At 38.1% G+C, this 14749-nt stretch overlaps 1 protein-coding gene across 1 annotated transcript in view; it reads left to right on the top strand.

Annotated features, from left to right (window-relative positions):
• megf10 (multiple EGF-like-domains 10) overlaps positions 1–13948 on the top strand; it is a 69041-nt gene extending 55093 nt beyond the window's left edge. Inside the window, exons 15-25 of the mRNA XM_044334423.1 lie at positions 585–719; positions 1846–1974; positions 2087–2215; positions 2412–2540; positions 3566–3694; positions 3837–4067; positions 5439–5554; positions 5660–5783; positions 6913–6957; positions 7052–7261; positions 9319–13948. Of these exons, the coding sequence (XP_044190358.1) occupies positions 585–719; positions 1846–1974; positions 2087–2215; positions 2412–2540; positions 3566–3694; positions 3837–4067; positions 5439–5554; positions 5660–5783; positions 6913–6957; positions 7052–7261; positions 9319–9485 (1544 nt within the window). The 3' untranslated portion in view covers positions 9486–13948. The remainder of the gene's footprint in view (positions 1–584; positions 720–1845; positions 1975–2086; positions 2216–2411; positions 2541–3565; positions 3695–3836; positions 4068–5438; positions 5555–5659; positions 5784–6912; positions 6958–7051; positions 7262–9318) is intronic.
• Positions 13949–14749: the final 801 nt, after the last annotated feature.

Genomic DNA, 14749 nt, shown 5'->3' with positions numbered 1-14749 from the left:
ACACAGTGACATCACTAAAAAGATGTCCCCAGCCCCCAGCAAGACACACAGCAGTTAGACAATTAAATGAATAAATAAACTGCAATTTTCCTTAAAAGTTATTGGTTTTGTAAAAAAAAAATAAAACATTTCAGTTTACTTCAGACTAACTAACCTCATAAATAAAGCAGGCCTCACACACATTTTGTAAACTACAATTTTGACAAAACAATCACAAGACAGGTTCCACTTTCTAGCTCCTTTTGGGGTGTGATATGTGTGGATGTTTTTTTTATCACTCTGGATTTACTGTTGCATATGTGAATTGTCAGGTTTGCACATTAATTCTTCACCTCTTCATAAGAGGCACAATGCAACAAACCTGTATTCTACACAAATCTGCACCATTACTTCAAAAATCAAAATAATATCTCACAACATAACATCTCAGAACAAAACCAGCAGTAACCAATCATAATATTTTTTATAATATTTAAAGACAGTCCCAGTTGTTGATTGCATAATTAACTGCTCCATCAGTAAATTTGGCAAGCATTGAACATTAATTACATGAACTCACCTTTGTGTTCCCTGTTTCCCTGCAGTCTGCTCTCCGGGTTACTTTGGTCACCGCTGCAGTCAGACCTGTCCACAGTGTGTCCATAGTAACGGGCCGTGTCATCATGTCAGCGGACAGTGTGACTGTCTGCCGGGTTTCAAGGGGGCGCTGTGCAACGAGGGTGAGCATCACATCACAGCACATACAGCCTTGTTACTGCAGCACACTGTTTCCACTGTGTAACACAGGCTGCAGGGTTAACCCATGTGGGCTGATACTGGTCACAGCTTCCTGTTATCATACCAGACGTGCTGTTCCACGAAAATTCTCCAAGTTATGATGCTGTCTGAGCATTTCCCCTTACAAGAGATTAAAGCTGTTCAAGAAGCATTTTAGCCTGAAGACAGCTGCTAGCATGAACATCCCTTTGATGGGACACACATCTGGTGACACACATAGCTTGTGGTGGAAAGTAACTAAGTACATTTACTCAAATACTTTCTACTCCACTACATTTATTTGACAGCTTTACTTACTTTTCAGATGAAGATTTGACAACAAATTGTTAAAGATGAAACCAGTGGCTTCCAACATATTTGGCTTTTGACGTATTACAAAAAGCAGTGTGTAGTCAGGGTCACATTCCAGATCTATGAGTTGTTAACAGCTTCACCAAATAGTGATTTTTCCCTCTAAACTTCTCACATGCTTTCATTTCAATAAATGTTCACATGATCCAATATTTCACCAAAAATCAAAGAGTAGAGAAAAAGTCCAAAAACTGAAAACAGATTTATGTATCAGGACTTTGTTTTTTCTTCTTTCCTCTCCCATTAATCATCTCACAACCTCTCAAACCACTACTTTTACTGCAATACCGCAATTAAACTACAACAAGCTGATAATACTTATGTATTTTTACTGTAGTAGGATTTTTCATGCTGGACGTTTACTTGTAATGGAGTATTTCTACATTGCTGTATTGGTACTTACTACTTACTTACTAGTACTGAACACTTCTTCCACCACTGAGTTTAGCACATAACACATAACAATACTGAGCATTTGTGTATGAACTTTGACACAGTGAACCTAAAAAGCAACCAAGATTCCAGGACGCCAAAAACAATCCAGTAACTCCATGAAAGATATCTGAGTTGGCAGCGATACTCTACGAGCTGCATCATTTGTTACTGAGTTCAGAGTTAGCAGTGTGTCATGTTAACCAAAGAAATTGTAAATGTGCTTCTAGCTAAAATGTATTTAAGGAAAATGAACAATGAACACATAATGTGTTGTGTATACAGTGTGTCCCAGTGGTCGCTTCGGGAAGAACTGTGCGTGGAGCTGCAGCTGCACCAACAACGGCACCTGTAACCCCATCGATGGCTCCTGTCAGTGTTACCCAGGATGGATCGGCAGCGACTGTTCTCAATGTGAGTTCACTCAAGATAAATAACATACAAGGCAGTTCTGATGTCATTTACTTCACACTTAGCCATGGACTGGTATGACAAGCACTAACATGTTGTTGTCATTGTGCTGCAGCATGTCCACCCGGTCAGTGGGGACCCAACTGCATCCACACATGTAACTGTCACAACGGAGCCTACTGCAGCGCTTATGATGGAGAATGCAAGTGCACCCCAGGATGGACCGGTCTCTACTGCACACAACGTCAGTCACACACAAACACACAAGCAGTTTACTTCTGTGACAGCTAGTTGATGACACATATATTAGATTACCATAGAAACAGGTACAACTCTATATAATAAAACCTAGAGGGTCAAAATTCCCTTCTGAGACATGAATATGTTTATTTCAGAAATAGAACATTTTGAAAATATATCATGTGATGACTCCTTTACAGGCTGTCCATTAGGTTTCTATGGGAAGGACTGTTCTCAGAGCTGTCAGTGCAGGAATGGAGCTGACTGTGACCACATCTCTGGACAGTGCACCTGTCGCACTGGCTTCATGGGACGGCACTGTGAACAAAGTATGTTAACACTGTTTTGTCTGCTTTTTATGGTGGCCCGGTCCAACAGCAAGCAGCTTTTTTTTTTTTTTGCTCATATTTTACTCACGTTTTCTTGTGCTCACTTAAGCAATTTTACACTCTTGTTTATGTCTTTTTTTCAACACCTCTACATGCTTACACTTCATGTGTGTAATTTCAGTGGTTGAACTTGAAATGACTGTTCAACTCCTTTTGATGTTTGAACTTAAAGTGACTCTTTAACTCTTTTTAGTGGTTGCACTTCATCAGTGTCTTTCAGCACTTTGACGTCAGCTGACACGTCAACATCTCTCTATGCTTTAACTTCAGTCACAAGTTCAGTTGTGTTCAGCTCTTCAACCTCAAGCTGTTACACCCATACAAATACATTTCAAAAGATTCAAATAATAAAACTTTTAACACATTTAGTGGTTCAGAATAATTTCATGTTATTCTATTTGGTGTGTAAACTGTGTAAAAGTTGATCCTATAATACACAAAGCCTGAGTGTAAATATGACTGTATTTTCATTTATATCCAAGGCAATATATTCCTATTACTACTGGTAAAATTAATTTGTTCTTTCATTTATTAGTTGACATTTAAGAGAGATGAATGAGACTTCAGCAAATTTCACATTTTTGTGTACTTTTTGAAATTTCAGACTGCTTAAGGAGTCATTTACATACATTCATTATGTAAATTAGTGAGTCACTTAATCTGTGCTGAGCAAAATATGAGCTGTCTAACTGAAGAGAGCATACATCACAGCGTACAGTAGCCATAACCATGCAATGATGATAGTTGACAGTAAATCACAGAACTACTCACTGCAATCTGAATAACATATCTACATAAATAATGCATGATTAATAAAAAAGAGTGTATTTATAATGTTTGCTAAATATTTCCACTTCCTGAAGCTGTTAAGAATACATTCATATTTCTTGTTATAAGGGTTATAGGGAGAGCCTCATTTAAGTGGACATTGGAACTTTGAATGTGATGTCATTCTCTTATTACAGAGTGTCCTCCTGGTACATATGGTTATGGCTGCCGTCAGGTGTGTGACTGTCTAAATAACTCCACCTGTGATCACATGACTGGTACATGTTACTGCAACCCAGGCTGGAAGGGAGCCCGCTGTGACCAAGGTGAGGACACACGTCACATATATGTGTGTGCAGGAGGGTTTTTGATTGTTGAGAGTTTAATGTCACTACCATTATTCATTCAACAGACACTGAGGCCTCTAACTCTGTTTCTGTGTCCTCCTCCTCCTCCTTCGGTCTGCAGCTGGTGTGGTGGTGGTGGTGGGCAGCCTCAACAGTTTGACCAGTGCAGCCATGCACGTAGACACCTACCAGATCGGAGCCATTGCGGGAATCATTGTGCTGGTACTGCTGGTGCTCTTCCTCCTCCTCCTTTTCATCATCTACAGGAAGAAGCAGAAGGGTAAAGAGCCCACCATGCCGGCTGTGACCTACACTCCTGCTATGAGGGTGACGGCTGATTACACCATCGCAGGTACAGCAGTTGACTGCAACCGACACATTTACTGCCCCACATGTTTGTCTTTTTTCTTGATTGCTGTATTGTTTTTAATCAGTTACACAATATTACAGTAAAATGAAAATACAGACTTACTTTCATGCTGAATGAGTCCTTTGCCCCATCTAGAGTGTATGCACTCTTAAGGCTATAGAACATTTTATATGTTTAAAATCATCACATGGTGTAGACCTGAATCATGATATATTAGTCTAAAGAACACTAAGGGTTTGCTGCATATTATATGATACAGTACATAAAGCTGCTGGTGAAAGTAAATATAAGGAAGTAAATCTAGTGCACTTACACCAATGTGGCTTTTTACTCCAAGTAGATGCAGCTCTGTGCATGATGTTTAAAATGAAAACAAATATTTGATATTTCTTTTTGAACTTTGGACTGATGTTTTTTATGAATTGGCACTTCATATTGTTTGTATCATGTGAAAGAGGATGCACATGTATGCACACAAGTTTGCAGCAATGTGATTCACAGTTCTATTGGCGGTTTCACACTTTTCCACTGATCGACAGTTAGTGGCAATAACATGCCAAGAAACTTGGAAACATGCTATCAAAGGCAGTGAAGAAGACTGCCAGCAAGAAAACATGAATGTAAGCAGTGTAGGTTTTAAGATATTTTTTTTAAATCCGCTTTGCTAATGTTTTTTGAAGATGGAAATGCGCTCAGTGTGTTTGTTAGTGAATGACCTAAAACATATCTTTGACATTTCTTTATGAAAAGTTTGTGCTATATGTTACATATGCTGATATACCTGTGAGATATTTGATGGGGTTCTAGGATTGATTTACATCAGTGTTTATTATGCTGCAGTTATTAATTCAGACTGACAGGAAAAGTCAAAAACAATAGAGCAACAAAAGCCAATAGAGTGGATCTTACTTCAGCAGACCATGACCTGTTTTAGTTTAATTGCATATACAGGTATAGGTAGGGGTAAATATTGTAAACCAAGATATATATAAAAGCAGGAAGGTCATGTGGTCACAGGAAGTGATAAATAGTTTGTTTTGACAGTCCGGCCCACACTGTCTGAATGACAAGTGCAGGACAGATCTCTTCTGTAGCTGCCACTGTTGGACCAAGGGTGGAGGCAAAATACCTCAGAAAAATTAGCATTTTATAGACAGTATACCATAAAACATGCACTGGAGCTTCACCAGAGCTGAAACCTTGATAACAGTTTTACAGTATGACCCATTTGTTTCTTGATGACATCACAGGTTGACATGCTTTTAATTATTGGTCTTATGCTCTGACAGCAGGATGAACTGACTCATACCGTCCATCCTGGTAAAAGTTATTTTCATCTTGTTCATTTTTCAGATGCTCACCCACCAACATGTGAGGCTCACCCCAGCAACTACTTCTCCAACCCCAGCTACCACACTCTGACCCAGTGCATCAGTCCCCCGCATGTTAACAATACTCCTTATGGAAAGGTAAAGAAGTGGACTTTTTAGAATTCTTCAAGGGCAAAGAGATGTGAGAGTAAGAATGAATACTGTAACAACCAATGTATGTCCCTTTTTAAACATCTGTTTTAGGCCAAGAATAACCAGATGTTTGTGAACTTGAAAAATGGGGAGCAGAGAAAGAGAGCTCCTCTAGCTGACCACACTGGCACACTGCCTGCAGACTGGAAACATGGGGACTGCTTCAATGAACTGGGTGAGACATTAACTAGTCAGCATCTTTTATATTGCTACTGATTTTAAATGATAGTGAGCCTCTATCCCATAACCCCATTATAGATCTTAATTCATAATTTTTAGGGGATTCCAAAAGCCTTGTTCATTATATTCCACTCCTTTTTTATGAAATTACAACCCCACAAGACTCAAACTGCTCGCATTTTCCATTTTCATTTTCATTATTATTGTTATTATTATCTTTATTTATTATTCTCTCTACTCTCTCTACTTTCTTTTTCTCTTTTTTTTGTTACTCATTAGTCTTCCCCTTATAAACATACACACTACCTTAAACTCCTTCCATTCAATGTCAACTGTTTTGCTGTTTGTCTTAATGTCTATATGTTCTGACACTGTCCAACTGCCTTGTCTTATGTTCCTTTGTCTTTTTATTATGTTATATTGCACCAATAAAACAAAAAGTATTTCCAGCAAAGCTAAAGAGTCACACTTCAGATTCAAAACTCATGCTTATCGCCGTACAGTACACTATGGTGGCTGAGAGAGCTGCAACTAAAGAAAACTCAAGCAAACAAAGAAAAGATCCTCACCACTTTGACAACACGAGTGCATTTAGGAACAAATTACGCAAATAAATCAAAACTCAAGCAAATAGAACACGAGTCATCAAGAAACGTGCTGCAAATACAGAAACTCTGCAAAAGAAACAAAAAAAGTTTCCAGGCGACATACCTGTATCAATTTTTACCCAAATATTGATTTGGGTAAAAATATGTTTTTATCTTTCAAATTAAATGGGCAAAAATAACAGGGATTCTACTTGAAGGCTCAAACGTAGAATGAGAGAAGCTGCACTCAATGTTTGGCTGAGTGTCCACACAGATGAAGACACAAGTTAAGATCTCGAAATGATTTCATTGTTAGGGCATGAGAAGTGTTCTTATCTCACAATATTATGAGCAAATGGGCTGTATTTGCATCTTAAATCCAGTAGTGTTGATGAATGATCTTCTCCATAGTAACCCAAATTCTTAATTAAGAGTTATATGAAGTGTACTTTTTTTAAATGGCAGCCTTGTCTAGTGCCACTCATAATTTTACTTCTACCATTCACTGACCTTCATTTCTTTTCCTCTCTGCACCAGGAGCCTATGGAGTTGACAGGAGATACATGGGGAAATCTTTACGAGGTAGGTTCCAGAAATGTACAAATAAATAAACTAAAGCTAAACTGGTTGGTTTAATGTCGGTATTCATGTCAGCTCCTCTTTCTTTGTTGTCCAGATCTAGTGAAGGGCACGCCCTATCATGCCAGCTCCTGTTCCCTCAACAGCTCTGAAAACCCATACGCCACAATAAAGGACCCTCCCCTGTTGATGGCCAAAAACACAGAGTGTGGCTATGTGGAGATGAAGTCGCCAGCCAGACGGGATTCACCGTATGCTGAGATCAGCAACAGCAGCCCGACCAATAACAGGAATGTCTATGAAGTTGGTAAGGAGTAATTATGTTATTATTATTAGAATCGCCTTTGAAGTTCTTCTCTACACGTTACATGCTTTGCTGTCTCTGTGTTATGGGTGTTTAAATAAGTAAAGGTCTGTATGCATTTTGGCGATGCACTAGGTTTAGCTCAGTAGTCAGCGCAGTTGTCTATAATCTGGGAGACTCAAGTTTGAAACCCGGTGTGGGGACCTACTATGTAAGATAGTTTATTCATAAACACTTATTTTAACACTTTAATATCCTAAAATTAAAAGCGTTATAAAAACAAAAACTGGATTTTCATGCAGATTTCCACTTTTATTCCAATACAAATACAAATATAAATAATTTTGCTGCTTCAACAAACATATACAAATACAAATACTGGGCTCTCTGCACATCCCTAGTAAGGAGCTTAAGTTTAGAATGGTTCGTCATCATTGTGAAAAATCTTGTTAATCCAATATTCCCTGCTCAGTCGATTCCAAACATTGCTCTCAGTGACCTATCGCAGATATTAAAGGGATGACTGCCACAGTATAAACGGTCATGTCATGTCACAGTATAGTCACATCATCCAATCCAATATACAAAAATTAAACACAAGGAGAAAATAGGTCCTTAGCTTGTTACATTGCCACTTACTTGCTTGCGGTCTTAATTGTGCTTGTTGTGCTTGCAACTTATCTCCAAAAGTGGAAACATGAAAAAACTCTTATTCAAGCAAAGCCAGACCTCTAAATCTGCCTTATTTACACATTTACACCCTACTATGAGGACAGTGCAGTTGTACGCTCCTCAACTGCTCTAAATGTATTAAAGCTGCACTACATTTTTGATATGAATATCAGATCAAATGATGAAAGGTGTGTGAAAGAATTATTACCAACTCTACAGTTCCCCTCAGCTCTATGTAGCTTTTTAGCCTCTTTTTTTTACAGGAACAATGCACATTAATCAATATCACTGTGTTGTAAATGTGCCAGTGTCAGCCAAAAGGCAAGTTTTCAACTGTTGTCCCTTTGCCAGATGTTAGATTAGCCAACAACATGTGAAATCAAATGGAAAAAAGCAGGGAAAACATGAAGCAGCTGGACAGGATAGAAGACCTAAAATGTTTATGGAAAAAGACATGAAAAATGACACGAACAATGCAAGCCATTAAACAGACAATCAGTGCAAGCAATTCACATATAACAACATAAAATCATTTTACATTAAATTACACAAGATGCAGCAGGCAGCTAACCCTAACCCTAACCCTAAAAACCCACCATACACTACCTGCTCAGCACCAAACAGCAGACAGACACAGTTAGCTGTAGACTAGCTGGTGAACATAGTGGAGCATTTAGCTGCTAAAGAGACAGATATTTCCCTCAGGAGTTGGTGTTGACCAAATCAGAGTTAAAAGGAGTAATGTATTGATCTTACATTCATCAGGTGGACACAAACATGACTCCAAATTCATGTTCACGTTGCTCTGTGTCTGTTGGAGGTGTAAATAAGCAACTGTTGCTAACATGTTTGCACACAGCGTTGCTTTGACCTAAATGCTCACAGTGGCAATGCTACTGTAGCATGTTGATGTGGATGTAGCATGTTAGTTTAGCACTTAACATAAAGTACAACTGCAGGTACATGGTCATACATGTATAAACCCATAAAAGTCTTGGAATGATTGAAATGTTGAACTGATGATGGTGCTAGATCAAAAGTCAGAGGATCAAAAATGTTTTCAATTCCTTCTGAGAGGAACATGAATGTCTGAACCAAATTTCACACCAATCCATCCAATAGCTGTTTTATTCAAAACCACAAATGTTAACATCATGGTGGCACTAAAAGAAAAGTCAAGGGATCACCAACATCATTAGGACACACAGTCTGTGATCATGACTTTAAATTTTGCTATTTTATACATCATAATCTTTATTGAAAGCACACAATGATGATGTTCCTTTTCTGCTCCTGTATCACATTGCAATTAGTTTTTTTATCAGATATGAAAAAATATAATGCAAAAATACTTAAATTATTGCCAACTCATCTGTCTTTGATTTCAGAGCCGACTGTGAGCACCATCCATCCTTTTGGAAACAGCAATGGCCACGTGCAGCTTGGTCAGGACCCATATGATCTACCAAAAAACAGCCACATCCCCTGTCACTACGACCTGCTGCCAGCCAGAGAGAGTCCAACCTCAGAGCACAAGGAGCTGGACAGTGAATGACCACACAGAGACTCAGTACAGAGAGCAGCTTACACCTTCATCTGCAGCTCCAGCACTGGATGCTCCACAAACAGGCACACTTTCTACCCACTTCATACTTTCACTTGTTTTATTGCTGTTATACTCTACCATTGTAATTATGTATTATGACTTTTTCTGAACAAAGTGGGTATATTGTGCACAAGACCTTGGAGGTTAGTTTTGAGGTACGGCTGTTGTTTTCTACAGCAATTTTTAAACTGCGATGAAGTCTTCATAGGTCATTCCACACATCTGGGAGGTAGTGCCTCAGAATGCTTTGAACAAAGCAGTTTGCATGATATGTTGTCCAACCACTGCTAAAGGCAGCATGTTTCTTCCTGTTCTTAACGGTGAAACGCCTGTCGTCATAGCCTCGTCCTGTGTCCCACTGCCTCCCCTCTCTCCAACAAGTCTGGGTCTTTTGCATGTCTTATAGTGTCAACACGACTGCTTGTACAAATGATAACACCACACACTTTCAGACAGTTTGGAAGAATTCGTGCTGGAGCATGAACAAGGTTGTACACATGAAGTTAACTTAAACACCTTCGTGCACCTGACCAATCGCTGCGTAAAGGGGGCGTGACTGTCAGGTTGTGCCCGTCCAATTCTGACATCAGAAAGGCTGTTTCAAACGCTTTTAGACAATCTGACAAGGACTTTATTTGAAGCATACTGAGGCCTTCGCATATAACATTCAATACCAATCAAATCTCTATTTTTGTAACAACAGAATTAAAAAGTGGCTAATTTGATTGAATATTAGCAAATGTATCAAAGATTAGATGTTTGTATACGTTTTGTTTCGTGAAGAAGAGTAGATGTCAAGCTGCTGACAGTGGGTGCGTTTTTGATATCAATATATGATATTGAATTTGACATCAAATTGTTGAATTAACCAAAGGTACAAGTGCCATTTAAATACTATTTTTATCAGCATAGGTCAAAGGTCTGCGGCGGAGCAGAGACCCTTCTCATTGTAACAGTATTCCATTTTTTATTTTAGGTCATTTACTGCTAATTTCAGATCATTTCCTTTTCAATTAATCATCACAATATATTCACCACTCATTTATCACACAGTGAACAGTATCATACTGTTCATCTACTGAATGATCAACACCACCACTCTGTGACACCTGTTGCTATTTACAGAAGCTCTTCTGAGCTGGATGTTCTTCCATACAGTAGTACTTTGTATAGTTGTTTGTTCTCAGTGTGTACTTTGTTCTCAGTAGTATTTTGTTTACATATTTCTGTATATGTCTTGATGATTAATTTATCTGTCTTGAAAAACCATTGCAGTCCATTTTAATTGCTCTAGATCCCCATGCCCCATGTGCCCCCATGAGCATCAAGTTGACTGTGACCCCATTTCAACCTTGTATTAACATGCAATCTGTATCTGGATATCTCATCTGGATCAGGGAAAGCACATGTTAATGCAGGTGTAAATGCAAGCAGAAAGCGTCATCTGAATGCTTTTGGATTGGCCAGACCACTTCTGTAGGTGGTGTGATTCACTCTATCAGATCAGATCTCAGCCATGTGTGAATGACCACACTCTTAAGAAACAAATCTGTTAAACAGCCACCTAACTCCACCTCTTCTTGCTATCTCAAGCTGCCTCAGATGACCCTGCCTCTGCAGAGAAAGTACAACTCATACAATAACATCACTGCAAGAGACTCTTGAGGGAGCGCTAAAATATGGAGGGAAAGGGTCCAAAGAGTATTTCACATGGCTTTCATACGCTGGAGATGCATCACGTTCGTTGTCAGCTTACCTAATATGCATATTGAGATCTGATCACATCACAGGCAGAATTGAGATAATGAGAACACTCGCGAGAATCCCAACTTTCGAGCACTTGTCCTGGCCCCCCAACGGGATTTATTTTCAGTAATTACATGTAAAGTACCTTTGATTTTCTGAAAATCAACAGTTCCAATTGGTGTTTGTAAAATGTGTTGCTATGACAGGATTTGGGCTACAGTTTCATGTTTATAGGGATGCAGCAAAATATATTTTTGTTAACAACTAATGAGTCGACAGTGAAAAGATTTGGTTAGCTGTGTCATGTATAAAATGTTGGAAATTTGTGAAAATACTCATCATAATTTCCCAAAGGTGACTTTTCTCTACATCCTGGTATTTTTCTGATGACATCACACTGAAAATAAGTTAAATGCATTCTCTTTTTGTTTCTTTGTTTGCTCATTGTGTTGATGTACTGAGTAACTTTTTCAATGTTATGCATGAATGGAGTGTTATTAAAAACATTATTTAGAGTTTTAGGTGAGAGGAGATGGCACATGCAGCATGGTGAAAGTTTTCACCACAGCACATGTAGGAGTTTCATCCAAATGTGTAGATCAGTGCAGTGCTGTTCACAAGGCACTTGTAGCCCTTTTCCACTGCCGGAACCCATAACCTGAGGCTTTACATAACCTGACGTTTTAACCTTATCAGTCTTTGGAGCACCGCTCTTCTTTTTGTGTCCACTACACTGTAAAAATCGCAACATTTCCCATGTATGCCATTAAAAGGGCAGAAGCAGTACACACTCCATCATTTTTGTGACAGGGCTTACTAACAACAAGAAGCCCTTTTTTCACTGACAGAACTTAACAACCCGTAACTTAGGGCTTCCTCTAACCTGAACTTTTAAGAACCTTGTGAAGCTTTGGTACGAGGTTCTTCCTTGTATATCCACTTTTAAATGGCAAAAGCAAAGGAAGTAAGCAGTTTTAGGATAGACAACAATGGAAACAGTGGCAATAATTGTTTATTTTCTTTCTTATTTATGTGAAGATGTTTATATGCCGATGAAGAATCCATGGCACTTCCGCAAACAGTAGAAATAAAAGCAGTGGAACAAAATGATTATGATTCCTCGGTGGAAAAGGGATAATTAATTTTTTTCTCTGCACCACCAGCTCTGAATGGCTTTCTCTCCTCATACACTAATGAGGTTCTGGACATCTTGGTTTGTCCAGCAAGCCTTCTCCACTGGTTTTCCTGCTCCATACAGAGGCAGTAGTAAAGTGGTGGTTACTGTTGCTGTTGTTGCTTGACCAAACATTATCAGCAGCACTGTGGACAACCCCTGAACATACTTGGCAGAGGCCAAATCTAGTTCCAGGAACTCATCCTCAAAGCGGATGTAGATGTTGGAAACAAAGTCAGAACTAGTGGTCATGGATACACTTTATGTTTTGTGAAGTTACTGCAGTGTCACTCCACAGTCAGGATTCATGTACTCCTGTGTAGAGAGTTTCCACCAGTGACCACATTTAGACTGAAGAATCCAACAAAATATGTTTGCAGGATGTGATAACAATTCCACAATGACATCATTACATCTTGTGCAATAGTGCCACTTCACAAAAAGTGAATCGTCTGTACAAGAAGACCTAGTTTATAACACATTTGCTGATCTTTATTGCTGTGCAATTTAAAGGGCTCAACACATCTAAATGTAAGCTTAAGCTGGACCTTGGCTTTGTGTAAGGATAACTGAAACAGGAACAATTGACATCATTAATCTGTAATTAGCATTATCATATACACGCAGGAACTTGTTTAGAAAAATGATGCTTTATGATTGATTGAGAATGATTGTATGTGTTTTGTTCCTGTCTTTCCTGTATTCTGAATGGTCTCAAATAGCAAACAGTCTTAAACTATTCTGAGCCTATTTTAAATTTTGTAAAATAATGTATATAGTTTGATTAGTTCTGATGTAAAAATGTTAACATCACCCAGTGTCTTATTTCTGAAATTGAAAACTGGAACAAATGTAGCATTTGGTTTAGCATGGAACGATTCAGACTCTCGTCCTCAACAGACACTGCATTTCTTATGTAATCTTTTCCCTTTCTAATCTGTCAGAGTGCTGTGTATTTAAATGGCCACTAAAGGTGTTTTTCTCTGACAGAAATGCTTGAAAATTAACAAGCACATAGAAATCATCTGTTTCTAGGCTCTAACTGTTTTTTATTCCTCTAGTAGGAAGTAGAATCATTTATACACCAGCTACCACTGCACATTTGTTCCCCTATAAGTTGACAATTTAGTCATCACCATGGGATTCTATCTATTACACTTTTTGAGGTTTTGTTTTTCATTATAGTGCTGTTTGTGCAAATGCTTTTGAATAAAAAGACATAATATGGTGAAATAGTTTGCTGTCTTGTGGAATTTGTGAGCCCCCCAAGTAGATTCTTTTTCCAAACCTCAAGTATACTAATAGCATATAAAGTGTGTTAAATGTTTGATGGAGTACATTTTCCCAATATGAAAGTAAATCTTTTTTAGTGGAATACTACTAAGTATATCAACATAGCAATACAACTCAAATTGTAATTAGTACACAGAGTGCACTTTATTTTGGAATAGGCTACAATATTTTCAAGTGTAGTAATGCTTGTTATGGTAAGTTTAATTCTGGCTGACTACTTTTTTAAAAATACATTTTTAATGAGTGTGTTATATGTAGTTTTTACAACATATTCCCAGCAAGTAATTGTATTTGCATTTAACTTAAGCTGTTTTTCAGTATACCTATAAAAGTTGCACAATGTATAAATTTAAATTTAAACACATTATTAATTATGCTCAACTGTATTTTGCTTAATTGTAATAATGCCTGTACTAATTTAAACTTAATTTAAAAAAAAAAAACCTAATAGTGTATTATATGTAATTTACATCATACTAATTGAGAATAACAAAATTTGCATTTAACTTAAAGGATGTGGTTGGCAATTTTCTATATTTTTCTTCTTGTCAACAAATCTCAGGTTTGGATCCAAACCAACAATGAACTGATATACTAACAAGCATTGTGTGTGTATCCAAAGCCTTCCAAATCTTGTTCGTCTGTGCTGTAGACCTCCATTGTTGTCCAAAAACTATTAAAAACACATGAATGAGCCACACCGCTGCACTGGCTGACATGTTCCTCTGCCACAAAGAAAGCGATTACGGTAGCTTGTTTAGAAATGGCTCCAGAGAGCAATAACAGCGATAAGATTGTAACTTTCAGGAGAAAGTTTCCTAGTACGAGAGATGCCACTGTGCTTTTGCAGTTCCATTCACAGAACTTCACCACTTTGTCATGCTACATAACACAACCTCTTGACTTTGTACTGTATTATACATTTCTATCATGTTGATACATTTATTTATATATTTTTGAACAGAAGGAGGATTGTGGATTGTCAGTGCATTATGAAGGG

The sequence above is a fragment of the Thunnus albacares genome, chromosome 18 (genome assembly GCF_914725855.1).
Source record: "Thunnus albacares chromosome 18, fThuAlb1.1, whole genome shotgun sequence".
NCBI classification, from domain to species: domain Eukaryota; kingdom Metazoa; phylum Chordata; class Actinopteri; order Scombriformes; family Scombridae; genus Thunnus; species Thunnus albacares.
The sequence above is the reverse complement of the archived record's forward strand: the minus strand, read 5'-3'. Positions and strand labels throughout refer to the sequence as shown.